The 25,296-nt window shown below is 42.6% G+C and overlaps 3 protein-coding genes across 3 annotated transcripts; 1 reads left to right on the forward strand and 2 right to left on the reverse strand.

Annotated features, from left to right (window-relative positions):
- Positions 1–93: 93 nt before the first annotated feature.
- Positions 94–12,604, reverse strand: wdr91 (WD repeat domain 91). The gene is made up of 18 exons (XM_085357926.1): positions 12,364–12,604; positions 10,077–10,213; positions 9,688–9,867; positions 9,401–9,608; positions 9,202–9,284; positions 8,068–8,177; positions 5,115–5,286; positions 3,986–4,177; positions 3,634–3,806; positions 3,482–3,536; positions 3,283–3,378; positions 2,833–2,927; positions 2,291–2,444; positions 1,255–1,363; positions 1,019–1,131; positions 762–869; positions 471–560; positions 94–366 (listed from the first exon to the last, which is right to left on the reverse strand). Exons 2-18 carry the CDS (start codon positions 10,197–10,199, stop codon positions 202–204), a joined length of 2,226 nt encoding a protein of 741 aa, XP_085214052.1. The 5' UTR covers positions 10,200–10,213; positions 12,364–12,604; the 3' UTR covers positions 94–201.
- Positions 12,605–13,336: 732 nt separating this feature from the next.
- On the forward strand, positions 13,337–15,182 carry spag16 (sperm associated antigen 16). Its single transcript, XM_085357927.1, has 3 exons — positions 13,337–14,254; positions 14,359–14,463; positions 14,535–15,182. Exons 1-3 carry the CDS (start codon positions 13,337–13,339, stop codon positions 15,180–15,182), a joined length of 1,671 nt encoding a protein of 556 aa, XP_085214053.1.
- A 1,037-nt stretch (positions 15,183–16,219) lies between these two features.
- lg7h18orf54 (linkage group 7 C18orf54 homolog) lies at positions 16,220–25,296 on the reverse strand. The gene is made up of 15 exons (XM_085357929.1): positions 25,143–25,296; positions 24,790–24,925; positions 24,216–24,375; positions 23,925–24,092; positions 23,409–23,508; positions 23,258–23,318; positions 23,005–23,182; positions 22,608–22,699; positions 22,255–22,363; positions 21,139–21,231; positions 20,884–20,938; positions 20,742–20,793; positions 19,779–19,940; positions 19,578–19,651; positions 16,220–17,152 (listed from the first exon to the last, which is right to left on the reverse strand). Exons 2-15 carry the CDS (start codon positions 24,922–24,924, stop codon positions 16,996–16,998), a joined length of 1,596 nt encoding a protein of 531 aa, XP_085214055.1. The 5' UTR covers position 24,925; positions 25,143–25,296; the 3' UTR covers positions 16,220–16,995.

The following is a 25,296-nucleotide window of genomic DNA, read 5'->3' on the forward strand; positions in this document are numbered from 1 at the left end:
TTTTCTTCTCCCCAAAGGCCTGAAAACACCAACAAATACAGCTTTAACAAAAGAAACGAGCTCTACGGTGGAACCTTCAGTGAGATTTTAATCCTAATTTGATTTAAAAACAGGTTTGTTTGTATCATGAAACATTCCTCGAGTCTTCCTTTCATCTCTGCACAGACACACAAGAACAGAGGACCTCCGTTAGGTCCCCAGTCAGGACTTCTGTGCTAGAAGCGTGCTCAGTTTGATTTTCCCGTCCATGGAGGCTGTCAGGCAGGTGCCGCAGTCCACTGCTGAGCACCAGTCGACGGTCACCACTGGTGCTTTATGCCCCCCCAGTGACAGCACCCTCTCCAGAGCTGACTCCCCACTGGCCAGCTGGAAGAGAGGGGACCAGGAAATTTTTTAAAATACAAAACACATTTAAAGCATTAAAGAATGCTTGCTTACTTACTTACAGACAGACATGAAGGTGTACTCACTCTGTATATGAGTCCACCGGAGCTAGAACAGGTCAGGACGTGTTGACCTTCAGAGTCAAACGTGAAGAGTCGACCTCGAGGGACTTGAACCTGAACAAGAATTATATCACCAAGTTAGAAAAAAGCACCCCAAATTGTTTACTTTGGTGATTTTACTTCTTTGAACTATAAAAAATGTTTTCTTATGAACAGAGTTTAATTTGCTTTGTAGAATTCAATGTTTTCTAGCGAGCTTTGGTCATGAAATCAAATGAAGTGCTGTCTTGAAAATTAACCAGCAGGTCTGCTTACTTGTTTGTAGCCGCTGTACCCCGACAGGACGAAGGGCCCGGTGGCGTCCTGAGGTAAAATCTGCTCCGACTGCTTAACCCCACAGCGATGGATGTTCCACTGGATAAACTGCACGCACACACACACACACACACACACACACACACACACACACACACACACACACACACACACACACACACACACTTACTTTCTTGACTTTCCTGAGTAACATAAGGAGAACAGACGGAGCTACACTAGTTCTGGCTTTCACGCACCTTGCCATCTTCTCCGATGCTGAAGACGGTATTTTCATCATAGCTGAACTCCACACTGTAAACTTCCCCATCATGAGCTCTCCAGCTCATCGCGCTCTCATACCGCTGCATATCTACAGAAGACAGAGGACAGAAATGTATTTAACTTACTTGGGTTTTGGTAAGTGACAGCAAAGAGGCCACAGATTAATCCTCCTTGAAAATAATCTTTGGATGAATCGAGTATGAACGCAGACCAAACAGTCTGATGACTCCGTCAGCGGCTCCAGTCACCAGCAGGTTTCCATTGTGATTGAAGGCTGTGCAGTTTATGGCTACTGGTTCTGGCTCCAAAGAGAACTGGAGCTGAAAGACAGAAAGTCAGAACATTATGCTACAGGCAGGAAATAAAAAGAGCAGTTTAACTAGTTTAACTGTAACTGTCAAGGAAACTGAATTGGAGCTCATAGGCAGGCACATAACAGAGGAAAAGTTGAGTTAATACCCAAACCTTTCTTGGAAACAGGTTTCAGGTTTGCCAGAGCAGTCAGGTAGCCTGTTTAAAATGTGCAAACACAGTTTAAGCAGCACCTATAGGGCTGAAGTGCCAAAAACTGCAGCTCTAATCATGTCCACTGGAGGCTCACTCTAGCAGTGAATCAGTCCCATAGACCAGGGGTAGCAAACTCCAGGCCTCGAGAGCCAATGTCCTGCAGGTTTTAGATAACACCCTGGGTCAACACACCTGAATCAAATGATTAGTTAATTACCGAGCTTCTGGAGAACTTCAAGACATGTTGGGGAGGTAATTTAGCGATTTAAATCAGCTGTGATGGATCAAGGACACATCTAAAACCTGCAGGACACCGGCTCTCGAGGCCTGGAGTTTGCCACCCCTGCCATAGAACCTTTTTGGCGTAAAACGTCCAGCTTTACAGGAGAAATAAATACATTTACAGCCTGCTAAAAAGCAGTTTTGCCTCTAAAGGTCATAACACTACTGTGTATGAATGTGTTTATACATAAACCATTTTGACCCCCATTGCAGCTTAAAATTAAGGGTGTGGCCACTTTGATTAACACATGGTTGCCCTCTGAGCTGCTAGCTCCCTGAGGCTTCACGTCAGCTACCTGAACTGGACGCCTTGACTCAGTCTGTGCAGTTGGAGTTTATATTGCTCCAGTTTTCTGCTACAGCTGGGGTTTTAAATACACATTCTTTAAACCCAGTGGTTCCTGTTCCTGGTCTTGGACTGATGTGCAGACATATTAGCTAAATGATCAGTTAACCACCTGCTGTTTGACAGTCTTGGTGTCCCATAGCAGCAGCTGACCAGACACCGTTATGGGAAGTCGAGGAGCAGACTCGCCACTTCCAGATCGACTGTGAGCTGCAGCTGAACAGACGAATGATGAACCGCTGGGGCTGCAGGCTAAAGACAAGATACTGAAAGGCAGAAAAATACATTCTCATATGGAGATGACCTCGACTGTTGAAGACACAGTAAATCTAGTTTATGGACGTAGTTCCATTCAATTTGTAATGTAATTATAATGTAATAAAATAAAAGAGCACCGCCCATTTTAGCTCCATCACTATCGGATGGGTTAACATTAATTTTGGCACATAACAACATTACTGATACTGAAACATAACCACGTTTGGATCAGATTTTCAGTTTAGCGCTCCATAAAAACTTCTGAGTTCCTGAGCTGCAGCTTTTAGACACTTTTTTTGTCTCAGCAAGGAGGCACTTTCATGCAATACAAAGCCAACAAAGAGGCAGAAATTGGTCCTAATTATGTTAGTGAGGAGCTCCAGGGTGCAGGTTTACCGTGGATGAGCCTCGTCGATGTTCATCTCATAGAGATTCTTCTTGGCTTCCGTATCATACAACCGTACTGTGCCAACGCCGCTGCCTAATAACAACTGATCACACACACATGCAAACATACATTTTACTGTTGGACAGATGTGTTTGGTGTATCAACTAGGTCACAAGCAACCTTGGGGTTTAGGCTTAGGGTTGGGTTTTTGTTTTGACTAGTGCTAAATAGGCAAATATCAAGGAACTAAGAGATTTTACCTTTCAAATTAAGTCTTGCAAATTAATTTTGGCAGTGCAATTGTTCTGTATGCATTGCACTAGAGACAACTGTCTGAAAACAAGTAACGAAATCCTAACCGTAACGTTAGGTGGATCATTGGTGACCTAGTGCATGGTAAAATGTTACCTTATCAGAATATTTATAAAATCAATGTATCTGAAAGTAAACACTGCTACCAGTCGGTCTGGTTTGGTGGCCCACTCCAGAGACATTAGAGGAGATTTGGACATGATGGTGGCTTTGGTCTGCATGATGGGGTTGAACGACCACACCTGACGGAGTAGGAGGGGCAGAGGAAGAAGTCTTTCATGAGTTTTCCTGTCAGTATATGCTGTTAGAATACCGTAGCTTGAAGACTATGAAATGCAGGTTTACCTTGATGACTCCGTCAACATCCAAGCTAGCGACACGGCGACCAGAACAGTCAACCCTTGAAAACAAGCGAAGGGCAACAGAAAGAAAAAAAAACTAATTAAGGCTGAGTTTTTGTTTTTATCCTTAAAGTGGGTGAATTGTGACAGACAGACCTGCAGTGCATGATGGATGAGTGGTGTTCTCCGTACTCCTCCTGGCTGAGTTTAATGAAGGGAGGTTCCTCTTGGCTTGCACCGCAGCTTCTGCTGTTTGAGGAATCGGTAGGTTCACTTGAGGACTCAATGGGAGGCTCCACCTCCCCCAGCTCCCCTTTCTTCTCTGATGTCTGAAGATAACACATGAAAGGGCTCACCAGACCAAAAAATTATTGTCTTCCAGCATACTAATTCAAAGTGCAGGTTGACCACTCGCAAAACTGTTTGAACATAGCTGACCTTTACCTCCACAGGTAAGGTAAGACTAAGGGCATCGCATTTGTTGCATATCTAAAGGATGCAACTATACCTGTGGTGGTGGTTTGGAGAAAAGCTCCTTCCTCTCCTTCTCATGATCTTGGATTCTTTTGTGTCTCGAATTCTGGTTCCCTGACTGGTTTGTAGACAGCTGGGACTGGGAGCTCACTGGTTCACTGGTTGATGACTGGGTAGATGCTGGCTTCACCTCCTTAACTTGGCCTGCTTCTTTAGATTTCACAGGCTAAAAAAGATGGAAATGATTACAACCGTAGATGTAGAAAACTGGAACACGAGTGCAGCTTGCTATTACTCTCTGAGGGAATGATTTTCAAACTTTGTGGTAGAAAATAATTAAAATATCAAATTCATTACCCAATATTTATTATACTAATGGACACACCCAATGAACCCAATCAAGCCTCGATCCTGAATCAGTGTGAAGTTTAGTCTGCTGCAGAGTCCTTAACAGACATCTCTTATTGGACAGGTTGGTTACCGCCCATTGTACATCATGAATCTTTGCCATTTCCTATCCATTTTCTATCACTAATCTGGGTCCAGATCACATTGGTAGTATAAGCAAAGATGCCTAGGCCTCCCTTACTCCTGACTTCAGCTTTTTTTGTATCTTCCCAAGCCAATTAAAAGACTTGACCTCTCTGGTGTGTCCTGGATCTGTGTTGGGAGTCTCCTGTGTGTGCCTGACACACCTCACATAAGAGGTGTCCAAATCTCCCCAACTAAGTTCCAACAGGAACAAGTCTGACTTGTTACTGACAATACAATCCAAGCTCTTACAACAGTTGTACATGTTGCCAAATAGCCCATAACAACAACCAGATACCCCATACATTTGACTATGTAGACTGCTAGGCCAACATTAGAAACTAGCATCAAAGTCCAACTAGTTGGAGACATTTCTTTATTAGGGTTTGTTAGTCTTTATCATCTTCCTGATGAGATGGTAACTCAGAAGAAGGTATACTGTCCCAAGTACCAAATTTCTAAAGTGAAGGGTCTTTCACTTTCCATATACAATCATCAGCTTTTGAACATAAGATGACCTGTCTCTGACTCACTAGTTGCAAAAAACCCAATTTTGTTAAAAAAACAACCATCCAGTCTGTGAGTCAAGGTCTTTTTTTAAATCTGTGAATTTGGCAATTCCTTGTGCTCACCTGATTACTCAGTGGGTCCTTCCTGCCCATTGCTGCCTGGCTTGGTGAGGACCCAGAGATGGCTTGCATTGGTTTCCCTGGGGCTCGTCTGCCTTGTGGTAGGAATGTTGAGAAGAAGTTTCTGGTAGGGGTGGTGGCAGTGCTGACAGCTCGCTGGCTCGTCACTAAGTCCCTACAAAGAGAATAAAAGAAAGGAAGTTTTAAAACAGCATACTACTACAGTGAATCCAAGCAAAGAGACCACAGCTATCAGCAAATGCCATTGCCATGAAAGGGTATGAGTTTTGTGACAATTTTTGGATAGTTAAAGTGAGCACAATAAACACCAGAACCCAAGATATCATACTGGCTATGCCGACTTGTCTTGATCACATAATTGCCATCTCTTCCTTTTTAAGCACATGATGAACATGCATCTGGCATTTATCCTTTTGCACTGCTCACTTGTCCAGTTGGGTGAACATTCGCTGGTGGACAGGTGTCCACATGTGTAAACTGACTGGTCTACAGCTATACACGTCCATTTTCAACAAGTAGAGCTGCACTATGTGTGTTCTGACACTTTCTGACAAAAAGTAGCATCAAGGTCTTCAATGATTTGTAGCTCTTTGCCAGCAAGCCTTTCGACCCCATGAGCATCAATAGTTCGTGGGGTTTCAATGACCGTGCTGCTGGTTCGCCGGTTGCTGTTCATTGGACTTATAGAGCAGTTCTCACTATGAAGCAACAACACTGTTTGCACCATATCAAAACAAAGGTGTGACAGGCCATTTCTGTCCAGTCTTGCTATGACTTTCCAAAAGAGACCTCTATAAATGGACCAATCACTATCAAAGATACTTAGGTCATTAAAACTTTTATATTTTCAGTAAGTAAAAAATAAGGTTAGACTTTTGACTGCCTAAAAAACTTCTTTTTTTCTACCCTTACTACTATGCTTACCAGTTGGTTTTTCAATTTTGAAGAATTTTTCTAATTCTCTTCATAACCGTGCGTGAGATTTTAGTGTATTGAGACACAAATCCCCTTGTTTCAGTAAGGGAATCCAACATAAAACTGCCAAATCAAAGATGCAGAGCTGTGGTGACCTCTTCTGACAAGGGCACAGACGAAAGTAGCTTTTTTTGAGGAAGGGGGGGGTTGGCCCAAAAACCTATGTGCAGTCTGAGATCCTCAGCCAAAGATGTGTTGCTTCTTCCTGTGAATAGGTGGGAGACATAGTCTTTGTTGCCAGGGCTCCTTTGCTTCCTGGTAGAGATCTTTATTGGTCCCCAGGCTTCTCAGTTACTCAGAATCAAGTGGGGTATCGTGGCTTTGTTATCAGTGATCTCTGGTCAAGATCTTTTTGGGTCTACTGTATTTTAGTTACTCCAAAAAAGTAGAAAATCAAGTCAGTGCTCCCTGGTAAAAGTCTTCATAAATCCACTTCAGAACCACGAGGATTTTGCTTCACCGGTTAGCACTGCTGCCTCACAGCAAGAACGCCCTGGGTTCAAATCCACCATCTGGTTGCAGGCTTTCTGTGCGGAGTTCCAGTTTATATGTTCTTCCAGTATCTGCGTGGGTTTTCTCCAGGAATTCTGGCTTCCTCCTGGAGTCCAAAAACATGCATGGAATTAGGTTAATTGGTAATGCAAAAACCTTAGGTATGAATGTGAGTATGAATTGTTGTCCGTCTCTCTGTGTTGGTCCTGGGACAGTCTGGCTGCCTTTCCAGAGTTAACCCCACCTCTTGCCCTGTGGCACTATGGCAGCTGGGACAGGCTTTAGCACAGCCACGACCTTGAACTGGATAAGCAGAAGAAAATGAATGGATCCAAGGGCTTCTTGTTAGAGGTCTTCTTCAGTCCACTTCAGAACCAAATGGGTCACCATGTGTTTGTTGTCAAGACCATTTTTGTGTATAATACTTGGTGGGTGTGGTTTATCACCATCATGCATTGAATTATTCATTTGAAGAGGAAATAATGAATGTGTAATTGTCTAACAACACTTACTGCAAAAGTTAGGTTGCCTTATCATCAGCCATCATCAGCCAACTAACCTCTTAGCATCCATTAAAATAAAAAGTGTGTTGAGTTTGGGTTTTTTCTGGGTCCATTTCAGATCGGGTCCAACATCGATTCAAGCCCCGTCAACGATCCAGATGAGGAGCTTTAACTAACTTCTTAAAAGATACTTCTGTCAATCACATTTTTTTAGAGTATTTTAAAGTTTATTGGGGAAGTGTATTTGCTGGCCCGGTCTATCGATCGCCTGGAAGTTTAACAAAAAAAAAAACAAAAAAAAAAAAAAAAAAAATGGCTCAATGGAACAATTCATCAGGTGAATTGTTTATTGTGAAACATCAACCGCATTACAGCACACAGTTTAAATACTGCAACAGCATAAATATTTTGGCATTTTTGGCAACAATACGTTAGCTAAAATATGGTTTTAAATAGTTTTTTTTATATGGATAAATATAAAATAACTCAGTTTTGTTTGATTTAAAGTGCCTGAATATGAAAATATGAGGTTACGTCATTTATTAAATAAATACTGTCACAAAAAGTGCAACAACCTTAGTTGTCATTTAGGCCTGAACCATGCTAACATCAGTCCATGTTCATTCTGTGCTTTGTGTTAAAATGTAACTTAAGAAAACAAAATAAAAACAAACGAAACCACAAAGCTGCAATGGATAAAAATCTTGATTAATATTTTAAGGTTTAAGATGGCTGCCATCTGCAACTCACAGCACAAAACACATTAAGAGTTTCAAAGTGATAAATACAAGCACAATACGCCAGTTTTTCCATAAAAATACTAAAGCATGGCATTAATTTTAGAAATGAGCTGACTATTGATGGTTAAAAGCATCATGATGTTGGCAGTGTTTAAAAATGGACAGAATGGCAGCCATCTTTGCTGTGGTTAGTCATCAGTAAAGACAGTGATGTTAGTCTCTCACAGCTCAGTGTCTCCCAGTCGGTCCATGTTCTGGACGTATGTCGGCAGCTTGTGGTGGATCATCTCATCTCTATCCCTCTGATCCCGGCTCTCCGTCTGCAGGGCGAACAGCTGGCGAAGATACAGCAGACAGGTCAGACGTCTACCCTGACTACAGCTTAGCATGGAGCACATCACATTTTAAAACTTTGTTTCATGAAAAAGCTTTTACACTTAGTCTATGTTTTTAAGTACTAGTGTCCAACTTTTTGTTAGTTCAAAAATGGAATAAACCAATCACATGGCAGCGACTCAGTGCAATTAAGCACGTAGACACGGTCAAGACGACCGGCAGAAGTTCAAACAAAGCATCGGAATCAGGAACAAATGGGATTTAACTGACTCTGAATGTGGCGTGGTTGGTGGTGCCAGGTTGATCTACTGCGATTTTCCCACGCAACCTCTATCTCTAGGGTTTACAGAGAATGGGATGAAGAGTAGAAAATATCCTCTGAGTGGCTTTTCTCAATCGAAATGTCTTGCTTAGGTCAGTGCCTCAGCTACATCAAGCCGATAGGAAGGTGTGGAGATTATTTTCTAGGCACACTTTTGGCCCAATGAGTAACAACTAAATGTCACAGCCTACCTGAGCATTGCTGTCAACCATTTCCGCAAGCACAATGTAACATTTTACAATTGATGTTTTGGGACAATTTGCTATGTTCCAAAGTTCAAATCATCTCAAACTGATTTCTTTAACAGGACAATGAGTTCACTATACTAAATGGCCTCCACAGTCACTTGATATCCACCTAACAGAGGACATTTGTCAAATATTCCATGAAGAATTTAAGTGATTCTGAAGGCAAAAGGGGGTTCAATGGAGTACGGTGTACCTAATAAAGTGGCACGGAGTGGTGGCCAAATCATGGGATTAATACAGTGAGAATTAATAGGATTTGATTTGATTTTAATTAGTAAACAGAACTTTTGGAAACCCATTGAAATTAATTTTTAAGCTAAATAATGAGACTTAATTTGCATGGCGGGTGATTAAAAGTAAACGACGGGATCAGTTGTAGCTTTTTTGAACAAATCTACATTTGCATTATTCATGCAAAATTGATTTAATTTAAAATGAAATGCACTCTCTCACCAGCTGACGGAGCTGTTCGTTCTCCTCCATCAGGCAGGTCATCTTCTGGACTTCAGCATCGAAGCTGAGGAGGACAGGCTGAGGTGGGAAACAAGTTAAGGACTGAAAACTGAATTCCAGCAGATCAGTGCGGCCGCCTTTAAATTGTCAGAGCATGTTGAATATTAAGGCTGGCTGTGTGTTTCAAACTCAAGGATATGCATACACTGGAAGAGCACCGACAGGAAGTTATGCAGTGAAACCAGGAAGGTGTCAGACCACTGGCGGGAGAAGTACTGACAGAAGGCGGAGTTCTGCTCAGGGGAGGAGATAAATGGCAGGATGAACCAATCACGCCACTCAGCCTGACCCTGCAGCTCTGACGCCTGCTTCTGGAAAAACTCCTGAGTCTTCTCCAGGTTTCCTTTCTGGAAGGACGAGATAGATTTTTAAATCTTTGTTTCAGAAACACGCAGCAGGATGTCTGATTTCTCCATGAGGTGATACCTGCACGGTGTTGATGATGTAGTATCTGTACAGGCTGATCCTCAGCTTGTTGACGGTGGATCTGTAAACATCCTCGAGTCTGCTGAACAGACGTTTATCCAGGTAGAGCCAATATTCCTTCAGACCAGCCAGGTCAAAGCTCTGGACAAACTGCTGCAGCTGATCGATGATTTTATCCACCTGCACAGCACAAAAATAATGAAAAGTTATTCAGTGTCCTTTTTCTGCTGAAAGAAGAAACGTCTTCAAAAACCTGAAATAGCAGCTTTTTTCGTTAACCCTTCACACCATTGCAAGCTCCTTTCTCCAACTTCCAGATGATGTGACTATTTTACTGTGAGGCTGTGAGGAAACAGAAATACATCAAACAACGTTTCTGCCAGCCATACCCTGAAGCCTTTCTCCTTGTCAGCTTTTATGTCGTTGTCCAGATGTTTCAGAGTGTTGGTGAAGCCACGGTAGATCAGATACTCCCTCACATGCTCATCTGTCCTTTCCACTGCAGAGCCCATGGTGACCTCTGACCCTACAGGGAACAAGTCAGCGTTTATTATGATTATTCAGTTTGTGTCTACTGTAGTCATTTGGTTCTTTGAAAGTATAAAGACAGAGACATTTAACTTCAGGTTTTAAGATTATTTCTTACATACACATTTATACAAGTATAATATCCAGCACTCTGGCTGTACACAAATAAAGAAGAAGACATAAACACAAGAATTCCAATCAACTTTTTCTTTTAATATTAGCTGACAGACATTCAAACCATTGATCTCACCGAGTAGCTGAGTAATGTGTAGGTAGTGGGTGGTGTGGGCTTTAGCAGTCTGATGGCATGAAGATCAAAGCTTCTCCATATTGTTTCTGTGCTGGCAGCATATAAACAGCACACAGTAGTGTCTCCCCAATGGCAGTCAGCTGTTAGGGTGGCTGGAAGAATCTCCCGCGATCCTCTCGGCTCTAGATCTGCATCATCTGAAGTACACATCCTCTTCTCTCAGCTGAATCAACTACCCTCCTGATGGATAAGTGGTCATGCCCAGGGAATGATGCACCCTTCCCAGAAGTGCAGAGATTCCTAAGCGCCCTGAGCAGGAGTTTGAAGTACTTTAATCGCATGAGGTTGTAGAAGCCTTGATGGGATTTCTTCAGCAGGGTGTTACTTGAAGTTATCCACTTTCTCTACCTAGGCCTGATTTATACTGAGAGGGTAGAATAATACTCTGCTGTTTTTTCATGGTCCCCTCGGTTTCCTGAGTTCAGCTCAAAGTTGCTCTCCTTATACCAGGTGAAAGGTGGTTGATTTCATACCAGTGGGCAGATGCATTATTATTTGAGAACAGTCCTGCTCTCGGCACATAATTTTATGGAGCTCCAGTGCTGAGGGTGAGAGGAAGGAACCATTTGTGGCCTGTCAGCCAGCCAGGAAACTGATCATGCACCTGCACAGGTGCACAGGGATTTCTTTTTTTCTTTTTTTTTTTTGCAGGGGGGGGGGGGTGCCTGAAGGGGGCTATTTTTGGTACATTAGTTTACAACCTCTGCTAATACTGAGGTTACTAAGTGTGCAGATACATTTTCTTCAGAATAAAAGTCTATAAACATCACTGCATGAAAATGTTTAGAAATAAGGTAGATGAAGAAAGGATTCAGACCACCTTAAAGTTTCCGCACATTATTTTAAGCAGACAGAATGTTCTCTTTTTCACCGCTACTCAGTATAAAGTTCCTACACATTTTAGTAGATTAAGCGGACCTATTTTCCTTATTTCTAGTCATCTCGCCACAGAATTTCTGTTTACAGAAGACAGCCAATCAGAAGAAAGGTGGCTTAAAGTAGGAGGAGCTAAAGCAGGTTGTTTGAGACAAGTGACATGAAACAGTAGACAGTAAAATTAAAAAAGGATTATTTTGAGCTGTGAAACAGGCAGAGCTACTTGAGTAAATGTATTTAGTTACTGTATGTCAGCGATTATTTAACAGACTTCAAAACACTGACATCACAATATTAACATGACAATCTAACCCACTTAATGTCACTTTTCTCAACTAAAGGATGAAGAAGGTAAAAGGTAATATTGCTCAATTTCTTTTTAAACTTCAGTAGCGTTCACTCCATTAGCAATAATTCACCTAAAACACTTCCTCTTCATGCACTGACCGCTAACTTAAAACAACATTAGATCACCGTTATGCATCCACAGCGGGACGTCGATAGTTAGAAAAAAGAAAAAAGAAAGTGTACTTTAGATCCTTAAAAGTCTGAAGCAGAATATAAAGTATCATTTTTGTAAATGTAACCGTTTTATTTGGATTTCCTCCACCGCTTTTTGTTGCTAAAAACACTTCGGCCAGACTCTATTTGAAAATCTCTTTAATTGGTACACACGGCAAATGTAAGTTTAAACTCAGATTCACAATCCATCCCAGCAAACATCAAACGATGTCAACATTGACTGATTTCAGAAAATGTATTATTGTAAATCTGAAGAGACACAGGAACTGCAGTTAGCTTCATTTTAGCATCAAGTGTGCCACCAGAACAATCGACTGGAACACGTTACAATCACTATTACACAAAATCTCTCACATTAAACAGGCCAAATGCAGGCAGAATTAACATTCATTATGCTATAACATAATAAATCATAAAATCACGTCTTAACATTTACGTACCTCGGAGGAGAATCCAGATTATTTTAAATGAAGCAAATTTAAGGCGAAGTTTGGCTTGGTCTTTTCTTTGGTTTCAGCACCATGAAAGTGAACCGTCACCACCCAGAAACAGAATTGCACTTTTTTAGATCCATGAATCTTCAGAGCACAAAGCTGCTCTTCCGTCTTATTGTGAAAACTAAATGTTTACAACAACAAAGAGAAAGAAAACTCTCTTCCTGCTCTATTTTTCCTCCTGACAGTCATGTGATGAGCTAACGTATAACGCAGCCACACACTGCGCATCCTGCGCGCCCTCTATCGGTCAGCACGTCTCAATACACCTGTGCCGGATATACCAGCTGTTACCTGCAAAAATGTTACAAAGAATGTAGCATTTTTGTGTGTGTTTTCCTCTCTAAATCTCACCCCTTCTAGTAGTTAAAAGTGGTGTACGTGCTGGAGTAAAAAGACAGCTGTTAAAAGTGTTAAAAGCAACTGAAAAATAAAATCACAGTTATTTCGTCTTGTATATATGTGTCTTTAATATCCGAAAATTACTACAAACGTATGACTTTAAAGTGAAAATTTAGGACTTTTTCTTTATAACCTCTGTAAGTTACATTTTTTTCCTCTTAAATGTACACCGTTATGATGAGAAAGTAATATTTGTATAATCAATATTTTACAATATTTAAAAATATATATATTTTAAAAATATATAGATAGATAGAGAGAGAGAGAGAGAGAGAGAGAGAATGCGAGAGAGAGGGAGAACACTTGAAGGAAAAACAGGAAATAAAAACGAAAGCATGAAAACAAATAATTAAAAACATTTAAAATGTAAAATATGTATGCATTTTAATAACCACAAAACCTATTAAGCAAACGCATACGCAGGGGGTCACGCGGTTACCGTGGTAACACGCTAAGCAACGCAGAGCTAATACCATAGCAACGCGTAAACAATAAGCTCCGAGGCGAAGGGGAGAAAATGTCAGACACAAGACGAGGAGCGGAGGAAGTGGAGGAGAGGAGCAGTGCTGAGGAGGACGAAGAGGAGGAGAAGTCTGAGGAGGCTCTCTCCTCCTCAGCAGCTCCCAAGAGAAATTCTGAACCGCCACAAGCGCAAACTCTGTCTAACATCCCCGAGGCGGTGGACGACTTCCTGAGGAACTTCTTGCGCAGAGCCGGCCTGACGCGGACTCTGAGCCGCTTCGAGGTGGAGTGGTACGGCTCGGCGCTCAGGCGCCTCACAGACACCCTGAACACCGTAGCCACGGCGGCCCCGGGGGTCTACTTCATCCCCGATGCTCTCACACACCGACGCCTCCTCCAGAGCGAGCTGGAGGCGGTGCGCGCAGAGACGGAGCTGCTCAGGGAGGAGGTGCTGGGTGCAGGAGCGAGCCTAGTGAGGATACAGAGGGAGCGGGACTTTCACCGGCTGCAGCACCGGCGAGTCTCCGAGGACAAAAGGAGGCTCACAGAGGACTTCAAACAACTGAAGAAACATCTGCAGTCGTACGACCCCGTGCTCAGGCAGCTGGAGGAGAAATACCAAACAGCTGTCAGGCAGAAGATGCTCCTCAGCTTCCACAGAGAGAGACTGCAAAGCACCACAGACCCTACACCAGCGCAGGTGAAGGAGGAGAGGAGGAAGGAGAAACCACCAGCAAAGACCACTGCACGCCTGAAGGACTCGGAGTTCCCCCCCTGCAGTGGGCTCCCAAGGGCCTACCTGGAACAAATGAACTCTCACAAAAGCTTCGCATCTTTCAGCCTCGCATGCTCTATAAGAGCGCATCAGCAGCCAATCAGCTGCATCGACCTGCATCCAAGAAAACTGATCCTTGTCTCGGCCAGTGATGACAGCACCTGGAGATTGTGGGTTCTCCCAGAAGAAAGAGAAAAGGTGAGAGGAGGTGAAAGCTCTAAGAGGAGGTGGGGAGGTGACATGTGAGGGTCACTCTGATTGGATGATGCACTGACGTGTGATGTCACCTACTGTGTTGCCAGGTGGGTGAGATGCTGCTGACTGGTGAGGGTCACTCTGATTGGCTGTCCGGTTGTAGCTTTCACCCTGATGGATCAAAATTAGCGACAACCAGCGGAGACATGACAGTAAGTTGGTCCTGATGACAACACAGAATAAACCCACCTCATTGGTTACAGATGTGTACTTCTTCCTGCAGGTGCGGCTCTGGGACTTCTCTCGTGGCTGCTGTGTACTGATGCTCTCTGGCCATGCCCAGCCCACCTGGGCATGCTCCTTTCACTCATGTGGTCACTTCCTGGCCTCCTGCTCTGCTGACAGAACCGCCAAGCTGTGGGACCTGAACAGCCAGCGCTGTCGCCTCACACTGCGCCAACACACCGCCTCCGTCAACAGCGTCTGCTTCCTACCTTCCTCCAACCTCCTCCTCACCTGTTCCGCTGACAAAACCATCGCCCTGTGGGATGCCAGGCTAGGTGTCTGCACCACCACCTTTCTTGGACATTATCACCCCTGCAACCATGCTGCCTTCAGCTCAGCGACCAGCATGGTGGCCTCCTGTGACTCTTCTGGCATCGTCAACACGTGGGACATGAGAAAACCCACATCGCCGATGGCCGCTGGAGACACCGGGCCGCTTAGTGCCAACCAAGTGGCGTTTAACCACTCAGGGAAGATGCTGGCGGTTGCCAGCAGCGACGGTTTGGTGAAACTGGTGGAGGTAGACTCTGGCAGTGTGAGCAGCTTGGAGGGCCACAGGGACAGTGTGCAGAGTGTGACCTTTGACCACAAGGGGGAGACTGTGATCTCGGCAGGGAGTGATGGGAGGGTTAACATCTGGTCGTAACATAAGATTTCTGATTGAGTAGTGATCGATATCTGAGATTGACGTGAACTTTTAGTTGTATTAATCAAAGAAGTGACACCATGGAGGTTGTAAACCAAAACATGTTTAATGAGAGCTGTGCAAAGACAAGCAGCTAGAAGCACACATTAAACATTTAACATCAAGTGTCTTCTTCACCCCGAGGTGAATAAAAATACTTCCTGCATCAGAGGGTTAAAGTTCCTCTGTGCCAGTATGAGTCCTGTCATCCTGAGGATGGAGGAAACACCATCTGGTTTCATGTCTTTGATGTTTGAAAAGTGAAACTGATGCAGTACTATGAACCTGCATTCTTTCTAATGACCTAGCAGGGGGCAACTCCTCTGATCAATAAATAAAGTCTGATTGTTAGTCCATGGGAAAATTGCATTACTCCTGCTCTGACCTTTGCGTCTTTCCTGATGGTTTCATCCTTTAGTTGAAAAATGATAATTTTCTAAATGATCGTCCCCTAGTTTTACTGTCAGATTCAAATGTGCTGATCTTTTTTTTTTTTTTTTTTGTATTATGTACATTTTTTGTCTGTTATGGCTGTATTGAGTGTGCATGTGAGGACGGATGACTCACAGCTGCAGAACAAATCTACTTATGGTAACCTGAACCTGAAGATGTATGAAGAACAACTCTGAGTGAAATGGTCTTTATCTGACTTACAAATACAATCAATTGAATGTTATCAGAGTATCATTTAGCATGTATATATATATAGAGAGAGTAAGTCTCATGGTCTCATGTGACAGTCTTCATTTATGCTTTTTTCCCAGCTCTTCTTCTGTCTGCTAACAGTTTTTGGGTTTCCATTTGGGTGGAGCTACAAATTGGCATCCTTTTTAAAAAAAAAAAAGCCATATCTGACAATTGTAATTTTTATTCAGTTACGACACACATTTACCGTGTCACAAACTTTTTCCTCCCTCTGCAAAAAAAACCCAACAAAAAAACAACAACTCAAGCAAAAGAGACAAAAAACATTTCTTCAAATCTTTCTGCTTCTTTTTTTGTTAGTTTCTATGATATTCGACAAAATCAGCAAAGGTTGTTAATTTTGGTGACTTTTAACGTTCCCTGATAAAAAATGCTGTGCAGTCCCAGATAAAGATAGACATCTGAACACCCTGGTCCCCCCAACCCATGGCTCAATACTTCAATTTTCAATCCACGAGTCTTGAGTCTTCAGAAAATCGGACTGGATTGTCACAGTAGTACACGTTGTGCTTCCACGTGTACATCTTTTCTACAGCAAAAGCAATTTATTGTAGTTTTACCTGCAAGGAACTGAAAAGCTATCACTGACAACAGCACTGATGATCTTTCTTCCCTCTGGCTGAACACTGCCCGGTAACCTCTTCATTTTCAACAGGAATGAGTGTGTGTAAATCTTTATGGCACCAACAGTCTGTCTACAAACAGAATGAAACCCATCAATACAAAACGGTCTGTGCACCAACAAGCATCAAGCCCATCCATCCATACTGTTGCATTCACAAACCCCTGAGACACATTCAAAATATAAAAGATGTGGCATGTTTTTCTCGTCTCGGAGTCTGTCCTTCACGTTTTCTTCTCTTCTTTTAAATTATCGCTGTGTTCTGACTCTTCCTCAGAGTCTGAGAAAGAGAACAGTCCAGGAAACTTCCTGACTCTAAAGGTTTAGGGTATAGTTTAAACTGAGTTGTATTAGTGTTTAAAAAATTGCACTTTCTTATAAAAAAAATACACAAACACAGTGCAGATACTATTGAGGCTTTTGGCACAGCGAGCTTCCTTTGAATGTTCAGTTTCTGGAGGGTTCCTGCTGAGAACAGACCAGTCTGTCGACAGATGAGGACGAGTAGCGCCCCTCGTCGTCGTCCTTCTCTTCCTCTGTCGCTCTGTGTTTCTGTCTGGGTTCTTCCACCAGCATCTTCAGGCGGTTCAGATGATGCAGAGCTCTGAGGAGGAAAAACATGCATGCTTTACTCACCCTAAACTGGAGTCAAACTGATGTACATACTGTGGTGGTGGATGAAGATGCGTTTAATGTCACCCAAGTTTTTGAAATCTTGTTTTTGAACTATTGGGCTTAGAAGAAGAGGGTGAGGATGAGGAAGAGGAGACCCTATGGGAATGAAAGTGCAGGTGTGTTCTCCATGGATGAGGACTCTGTTTCTCGGGACTGTGAGCCACCACCACCTCAGCTTTCTGAATGCCAACATGAGAACTGAGGGCTCTGAAGGACACCGGATGACTTGTCAGTCACTAACTTACATCCTGTTTTATGATCCTTCTTTTACTTCAAATGTAATAATCACTAGGGCTGTTCGATATAACGATATATATCGGGTGACGATATAAAAACGTCTATCGTTTCATATTGCGGAAAAATATAATGTTTACGGCAATATTTTTTCATCGTTTTGATGGTCATTGTAGTGGTTATATTAATTTGTTAAAGTTCTCTCTTTCCCTTATATTTAATATAACCACACTACGGACGGACAAGCGACTGTTTTTACACGTTGTCGTTAGCAACCACGACGGTAAAACAATGGCGTGGCTCCGCCATCCGCTTGTTTGTTTTGCATATTAACCTTTCCACAATAAAGCTCAAGATCCTGTTGAGACTTTTCAAAATAAACTAAATCCCGTGAAAGAGTATGGAGTGTTTACGGATGAGAAGCAAAAAAGAGCCGCCAGGTGCTAAAAAATAAACCTTAGACTCAAACGTTAGAACAGGCTTTTCCCCGCAGCACGCCGTGTAATAAATACTCACAAAGAAAACGCGGCCGTTACAACTTATGTCTAAAAATGTATAAATTCATGCATCGGCTAAAAGTCATAACTCCAGGTACATGACGCCCAGCTGAAAACACTTCATGCAAGTCGAGCTGCCCGAGATTCACAGAATTTACAGAAAATGTTACATTTTTGTGATTTATATCGTTATCGGAATGATAGATGTCTTATATCGGGATATGAGATTTTGGTCATATCACACAGCCCTAATAATCACATTTGACTCAGTAAGACTTTAAACTAGCAACAGAGACCATAAACTCATCGTGAAAGTGTTTACTAATGCTGGGCAGACACGGTGCGATTTTTGGCTCATTTTGAGCCGATTTTTCAGTCGTGCAACCGTTTTGGGGATCGGCCCGAGTTTCGCCTTCATCGTGTGTCGTGCATCGCGTAGTATACGTGGGGTAACAGAAGCGATTAACACCTCACGACCAGCTCCCAAATAATCAATCGCTTGGTCGTAAGAAAATCAAACCTGTTTGAAATCCTGTCGGCCGTCGTGAGGGTGTCACCGCAGCCTCTCACACTGCGCACGCACAAACACAGAAATGAAAGTGAAAAGACGGAGTAGCACAGCAGTGCAGCGTGTGATCTGGACACAAGCGATGGAGGCACAACTTGTAGAACTTTGGAAAGCTCATCCGAGCCTTTTCGATGTGGCCTCACAAAATTATCACGACCACAACAACCGTGAAAATAATTGGATGGACATTGCTGATCAATCCCAGCTGCCTTATCAATGTTTTTCATTAGCAATTTAGCAAAGTTGACGGTGGTGGTGTGCGTGTCTGTGTGAGTGAAAGACAGAGAGGGAGAGTGAGCGACAGATTTTCTGTTATAACCTTCATATTATGGACGCACAGTGTAAGCACTCAGGTCGCATCAGAGCATAGAGCATAGAGACCCTGCAACGTGACCTACGAACTTCTAACCCCTGCGAGTCAGTCGTGCAGTTTGAGCAGGAGCTGAATAACGCAAAATCCCACAGTGTTTGCCCAGCTTAAGGTAACAGGTCAAGTAAGATGTTGGGTCACTTTCTCATAGACTTCTACAGACTCTGACTTGTTTCAACAGCCATAGATGTTGCCCCCTGCTGGCCATCGGAAAAACGCAGGATTCACACCCAGAAGCTGACTGTCTTTTATCTAAAATCTGAAAGTAGAACAAAAGGACTTATCTTGGAGTTTTCAAAAATACATTTTAATTTATTATTATTATCATCATCATCATCATCATCATCATCATCATCAGTAGTAGTAGTATTGCTTTGCATCACCAGTGGTTATTCGGCCCATACTCACTATGAGTTACTAAATGTCACTGAGTTTCTAGTTGCTGGCTGCCACATCATTGCTAGTTGTTTCCTGTGTGGACCCCCCTTTGCCTTACAAGACAGGATGGCATTTGATTTCTTGACATAGTTTCTAGTGACGTTTTGAGTAAAATAATGCTTTTAATTTTTGCCTGAAGCAAAAGTGGTGTCTTTGATGCAGTTGTCTTTAAACTGTAAGCACAGGTTATCAGTCCAGTCTCCACATTCTTTCTAAAGGGATAAATAACTTGATCGGAGTCAGTTACCTCTCTAGTGATGGTCTACCAGGAAAACTCTGAAGCTCTTGCAGCTCCTGCAGCTCTGCGTTACCAACAGACCACTGCAACACAAACAGACTCTTAATAATTTAAATCTTGTTTCCTTAAACGTTAAACTCAGACACAGATTAGCATTTTATTATCCACTTTTTCTAAAGATCTGTATCAAGCCAGCCTGGCTCCTTGTACCTGTGTTGCTGATGTCAGCAGCCACTCTGAGAGAGTCAGAGCTGCTGGTGGCTGCTGTTGTCGCTGAAGCTCCGCCTCCACAGCCTGCAGTCTGAACAGCATCTGTTTCAGAGCCTCCACCGGACCAGGCTGCTTCCAGATGCTGTTTTCATGACTCAAATCCTGGGAGAGCACAAACAAAAGGGGGATATTACAAACAACACTAGCTTCAGAAACAACTGTTTTGCCAGTAGATGTAGAGAAGGCCTTCAACTGAGTTGACTAGCACTCATTTGTTCAGCCTTAGGAAAAAAAAAACCTGACAACTGGGCTGATCTGGTTTGTAAAAACCCAATAGGCTATCACAAACATTCTGCAACACATGTATGATCACACCAGCGAATCAACTGAATAACAGTGGGACACAATGAGCACAAGCTAATACTGTATACAGATTATGTGATACTTGTTTATTACAAAATTACACAAGTTAGCTCAAGTTATTACAATAAAACCGAAGCAATCAACACAACTACTTTTTACATGAGAAGGGCCACAACTTTTGAAATATTACAGTTTCATTTGGTAGAAAAAAATCACATATTTAGAGACACAAATTGTGCCAATGATGGAATATGAATAAGTTCTCATAGTTATGTGACGAAAAATATTTACAACCCATCCAAAACAGAAATTCAGAATTTACTTTATAAGACCCCCAGTGCTAAACGTATATTTAATAGGTAAATTATTGTGTTTAAAAAGAAAAAACTAATATTGCCTAAAAAGCCTTTAAATTCAACCAGTCTAATGTGAATACAAAGAAAAACTACTGTAGTGAGTCAAACAGGCTCACTGCAGTAGGAGGCCTTGTCCACTGACCTGAAAGGTTAATGTGTTTCACATCTGGGCATCACTCAGGAGACGAGAATAAATGAAAATCACACAATTAGCTGACATTGTAGAACATGACAGTAAACCTACCTCTGCTCCCCTGTCAGTCAGCTCCTCTGTGCAGCCTCCTGTTGCTGAGTATCTGCAGGGTTAAAATGCCACCACATATATGAGTCTGCGTGGAGTTGCAGCAGATCATAACACACCAGAAGTGTAAATGAGTCTTACTCACAGAGGACAGTGTGAGGGAGAATGGTGCAGCAGCTCCTCAGTTTTCACAGGACTCACTGACAACAACAGAAACAAAGAACTGATCGGATACCTGCTTCATTTCCAGCTTGTTGGTAATAAGTTAAAGTCTGCTTAAACAGTCACAATGAGAACCAGACACAGCTGTGCTTTAAAAAACAACAACAACAAAAACTTTGGTATAAGTGTTATTCAGTGTAAAAGACTTCCTGCTCCTTTGAATGAATCCCGGTTTTACCTGGATCTGCAGGACTCTCTGCTTGTCCAGAACTCCGAGATAGAGAGTTTAACACCTGGTCCGCCTTCTGGATCAGAGACTCGATCCTGTTGTCTGACAGGTGGGAACACACATCAGAAACAAGTTTAGCAAAGAACAAAAACAACAACAAAAAAGAGAAAAGTTTAAAAGAGTGAAAGGTTGTCATAGGAGGTGTGGTTGAAAGGGGAAAAATAAGAAAATAAGACTATATGAATTGAATTTGGCCAGTCTCATGTTCAAGAGGATCTTCTCTTGTACCTCTTGACCACGTTCTGTACAGCTGCTAGTTTTAGATCTCTGTTTAGTCCCAAGTTCCAGAATTGAGTCAGTCCCCAACAGTTCTCTGACCTGAACATCTGAACCCTGTTTGTGCTGCTGGAGCCTTTTGGAGCATCTAATATGGCTGCTGTGCAGTTAATTGTATGAACAGATTGTCTAAGAACACTGGGGTCTAGTGAAGGTGAGTGAAGAATTGAATTTGGGTGTTACTTGGCACTAATTAGCAGCCATCTCCGTCAGTGTGTGTGATGCACTCATACACTGATATCTGAAATGTGGTGACTTCAGGCTCTAAAGACAATATGTTGGCATCTGAAGCAATAACACCTTCAGAATACAGAATCCAAACCCAGTTAGTGATGTCATTGTGATTATGGCCTTCCGTGATATGCAATCAATGAGTAAAGAATGACTAAACAATATTCAACAGTGCAATAATCCAATGTAATGTATTTTTTTCGTCGACTCTAGGATTAGTTTGTTTTTCAGAGCTGAGTATTGTCTGTTATTAGTCCATCTATCCATCAGCCCAAGCAAAGAAGCCCAGTCATTTTAACTCTTTGCTTTACATGATTTTAAACTTTTTAATGACCTGCAGGAACCCTGATTTGCCTCTGTGATGGTCACTGGGTCTCTTTTGTGCGTCAAAGCAGTAAACCTTTAACTGTACTTTAACTTTAATTTATATTTTCTGAAAGTCACACGAATAGAGATCGGAAAGTTATGTTTGTGGTGATTTACAGAGAACAATTCCGGACCTATTTTGTTTACACCTCGAATTTTTAACATTACATACTCAAAGACTTGTGTTTTTACCTTGGTACATGTTCATCACAACGTCTGAGCTCTTCCTCTCTGTAGTGAGCAAAGAAATCTGTTCAGCAAACTGAAGCCTCAGGTCTCTGAGCGCCTGCTGGCTGCCAACCTAAGCACACACAGAGAAAACCTATTACTTCATCAACTGACCGATGAAGCTCTTTTTCTGCCTTTGGGACACACATGTGACAGAATGTGGTTTATTTAGAGCACTTGACCACATCATAAGGCGTTCTTTAACACACAAAGAGTCCAGAGGAAAGCACAGTTCCACAGAAGCTCTACAGTCTTCATGAACAACGAGAGCAGCAGGACCATACAACTGACAGTTGCGCTGCAGCTGCTTCTCTTACCTCTGCAGGTGTCTGGTCAGGATCTTCATCTTTCTCCAGGTCTGCTACCCAGGATGGAGCTCTGGTTCTGGGAGATCCAGGTGGGAGAACGTCTGGAAAAAACAAATATGACCCTTTCAAATAAACAGAAAATAGTCATAGTTTAATGGTGAAATTACTTCCCTGGGATAGACTCCACCCACCCAGTCCAATATCAAATTCAACATTTCCCCTCACTAGATCAGTTTTAAAAGCTCATATTTATGACTCTACCCACTGATGGGCTGCTTAATATAAAATAATAAAGAATAACCTATTAATAGATTTATCTTTAACATTAATAATCACAATCTGTTAAATGATGATGAAATACTATGACATCTTGGAAGGTTTGTGCATATGTAGTCGAGGAAGCTACCGTGGTCGTCCCACAGATCTGACTGTGCAGGCGGCTCGCTGAGGTCACACCCCTGGAGCCATGCTGGGTACTTCAGGTCGGGCACACTGGTGATTCCCGAACAGTCCAAGTCAGCCTTGTTACTGGTGAACCAGTGAGGGAGGTGGAGCGACGAGGATACCGGGGCCTGCTCTGATCTCTGAAAAGGGGAAGCAACTGTGTTTATGACACTGCTACAGTCTCAGAATAATCCAGAAAAGACAGTGAGGGTCACCTTAAAACTGCTGATGTGAGCACCTGGTTTAAAAGTGGCGGCCCTCGGCCTGTCTCTGCACCTAGGGAGGAGGGGAAAGTAATAACCTGTAACTCAGATCGACCAGGAAATATGCCTGGTCGATCTGAACGAGAAAGGAAGCAGTTCAAACCTGGAGCTCCTGGACGTCGTCGGTGGAAGAGAGTGATGGTGGAGGAGTCTACAGGTAGATGAGGGGCAGGTCTGGGAGGCTGCAGGCCAGGACAGGAGGTCTGGACCAGCAGAGGAGAGGAGTGAGGCAAAAGTCATCACTTCTGTTATTACTGAATCATCTATGGATTATTTAATGTTGATTATAGAGTCTGAGCTGCAGAAGTTATGCGTTTAAAGGCAGATGCCAGGATGTTTTTAGGTAAAAGTGGTGGATTTAATGACATGAATGAAGACTACATTGTAGATGTTTTTAATGAACTGGTATAAGAGCAGATTCTTGATTGTCACATTTAAAAACTTCAGACTGAGAAAAATGGTGAGGGATGCATTTACTTCCAGCTCCACATTTTCAGTCTTGGACTCTACGAAATCACAGATCCCTACTCTTACTGACATCATACAGATCAAAGAAAACTAAAAAATGTACAAACACGTGTTTAAGAGTTTAAAGGTTGAGTATGAAATGTGTAAAAACCTTGGATGAAGGCGGTGGTGTGGGTGATGGGCATCGAGCCGTCGAAAGGGACGGACAGCAGTTCATCTGTTGTCATGGAGTGTCTGTCCCAGTTAACGCGGTGATGGAGGGGGCTCACGGGGAGGTTCAGGAAGTCTAGCTCTCTCTCGGTCAAACGCTCCCTAAGAACTGAAACAAAAAGAGAAAAATGCAATGTAGATGAATCACTCAGATAACATAAAACCACAGAAGACATAAAAAGCACCAAGATATATCAACGTTATAAGATACCTGACCCTCAGCAGGACCTACCATCTTTGTTTCTGAGCGTGCCCACTCTGTGCCTGCACGGAGTGGAGGGTAGGTTCTGTGGCAGAACCAGCTTTCCAGTCAACGACGAGTCGCGGTTCTGACGACTCCTCTCAAAGTCTTTGATGTAAGCGTCCAGAGCCGCCGAAGCCGAGTCATACTCCTGCAATCAGACAGTAGTGTAGGCTTCCTGTTTTAAAATCCTCATCACTAAAGTTTTTGATAAGAAAAGAACAACAAATTTCAGACTTTTTAAAAATGTTTTCCCTCTCACATAAATGTTTGAGTTATCTCTCATACACCTCTCACACACTTCCTCATGAACTTCACATGAATTTACTCTTTTCTTTTAAAACAAATTCACATATTTTTTTCTGAATTTACCAGTTTTTCCTCAATGTTTTACTGGAAAATGAAACAATTTTAAACTCTGTCACAATCAAAAAGAGAACATCATCATTTGTCAGGAGAGAAGCTCTCCTGATAACACCCAGAACAGAACCCAGAAACAGATAAAATAACAAAGGGAGATTTCTTCATTCTGTCCATTCCTGCTGTGGAAAGTAATCCCACCCACTCTGTCTTTGTATCTGAAGCTGGTGTCGTGTTGAGGAGGCAGCAGGCTGCTCCTCAGGTAACCTGAACTGGATAGTAGGGAGGTCACCGTGGACTCTGGTGACAGAGAGTGGCCCAATGGACCGCTGTACTCCATGCTGTCAAAAAACAAGAAGAGTACATTTTAAATCGCTAAACGTCGAGGGAATAATGGTTAAAATGTTTACAGAGGTGTTAAAACTGTTATCAGCATTTGTTTATTCACAGCTGACATGCCCAATCAGAGCCATGCCAGCTGTGATTTAAACCTTCCACAAGTAGGCGTGGAGCTACCTGTGCAAAAGCAGCTGTTTGAGACGTTAGAAAGCTAACCACCTTGCGGAGTATGTGTCAGGTTGTTGTCAGTGATAGCTTTGCCGGTTTTCGCTTTAAACGGGACAGTAAAGGGCTTTCTTTAGACTGCGTTTGTTTGCTAGCTTGCCTTTAGCCGAGCTCTGAGCTATGCAGCAAAAAACCCCAAAAACATCGA

Source organism: Diplotaxodon limnothrissa, linkage group LG7 (genome assembly GCF_057381915.1).
Source record: "Diplotaxodon limnothrissa isolate DT_005_m linkage group LG7, D_limnothrissa_male_GT1.1, whole genome shotgun sequence".
Classification (NCBI taxonomy): Eukaryota; Metazoa; Chordata; class Actinopteri; order Cichliformes; family Cichlidae; genus Diplotaxodon; species Diplotaxodon limnothrissa.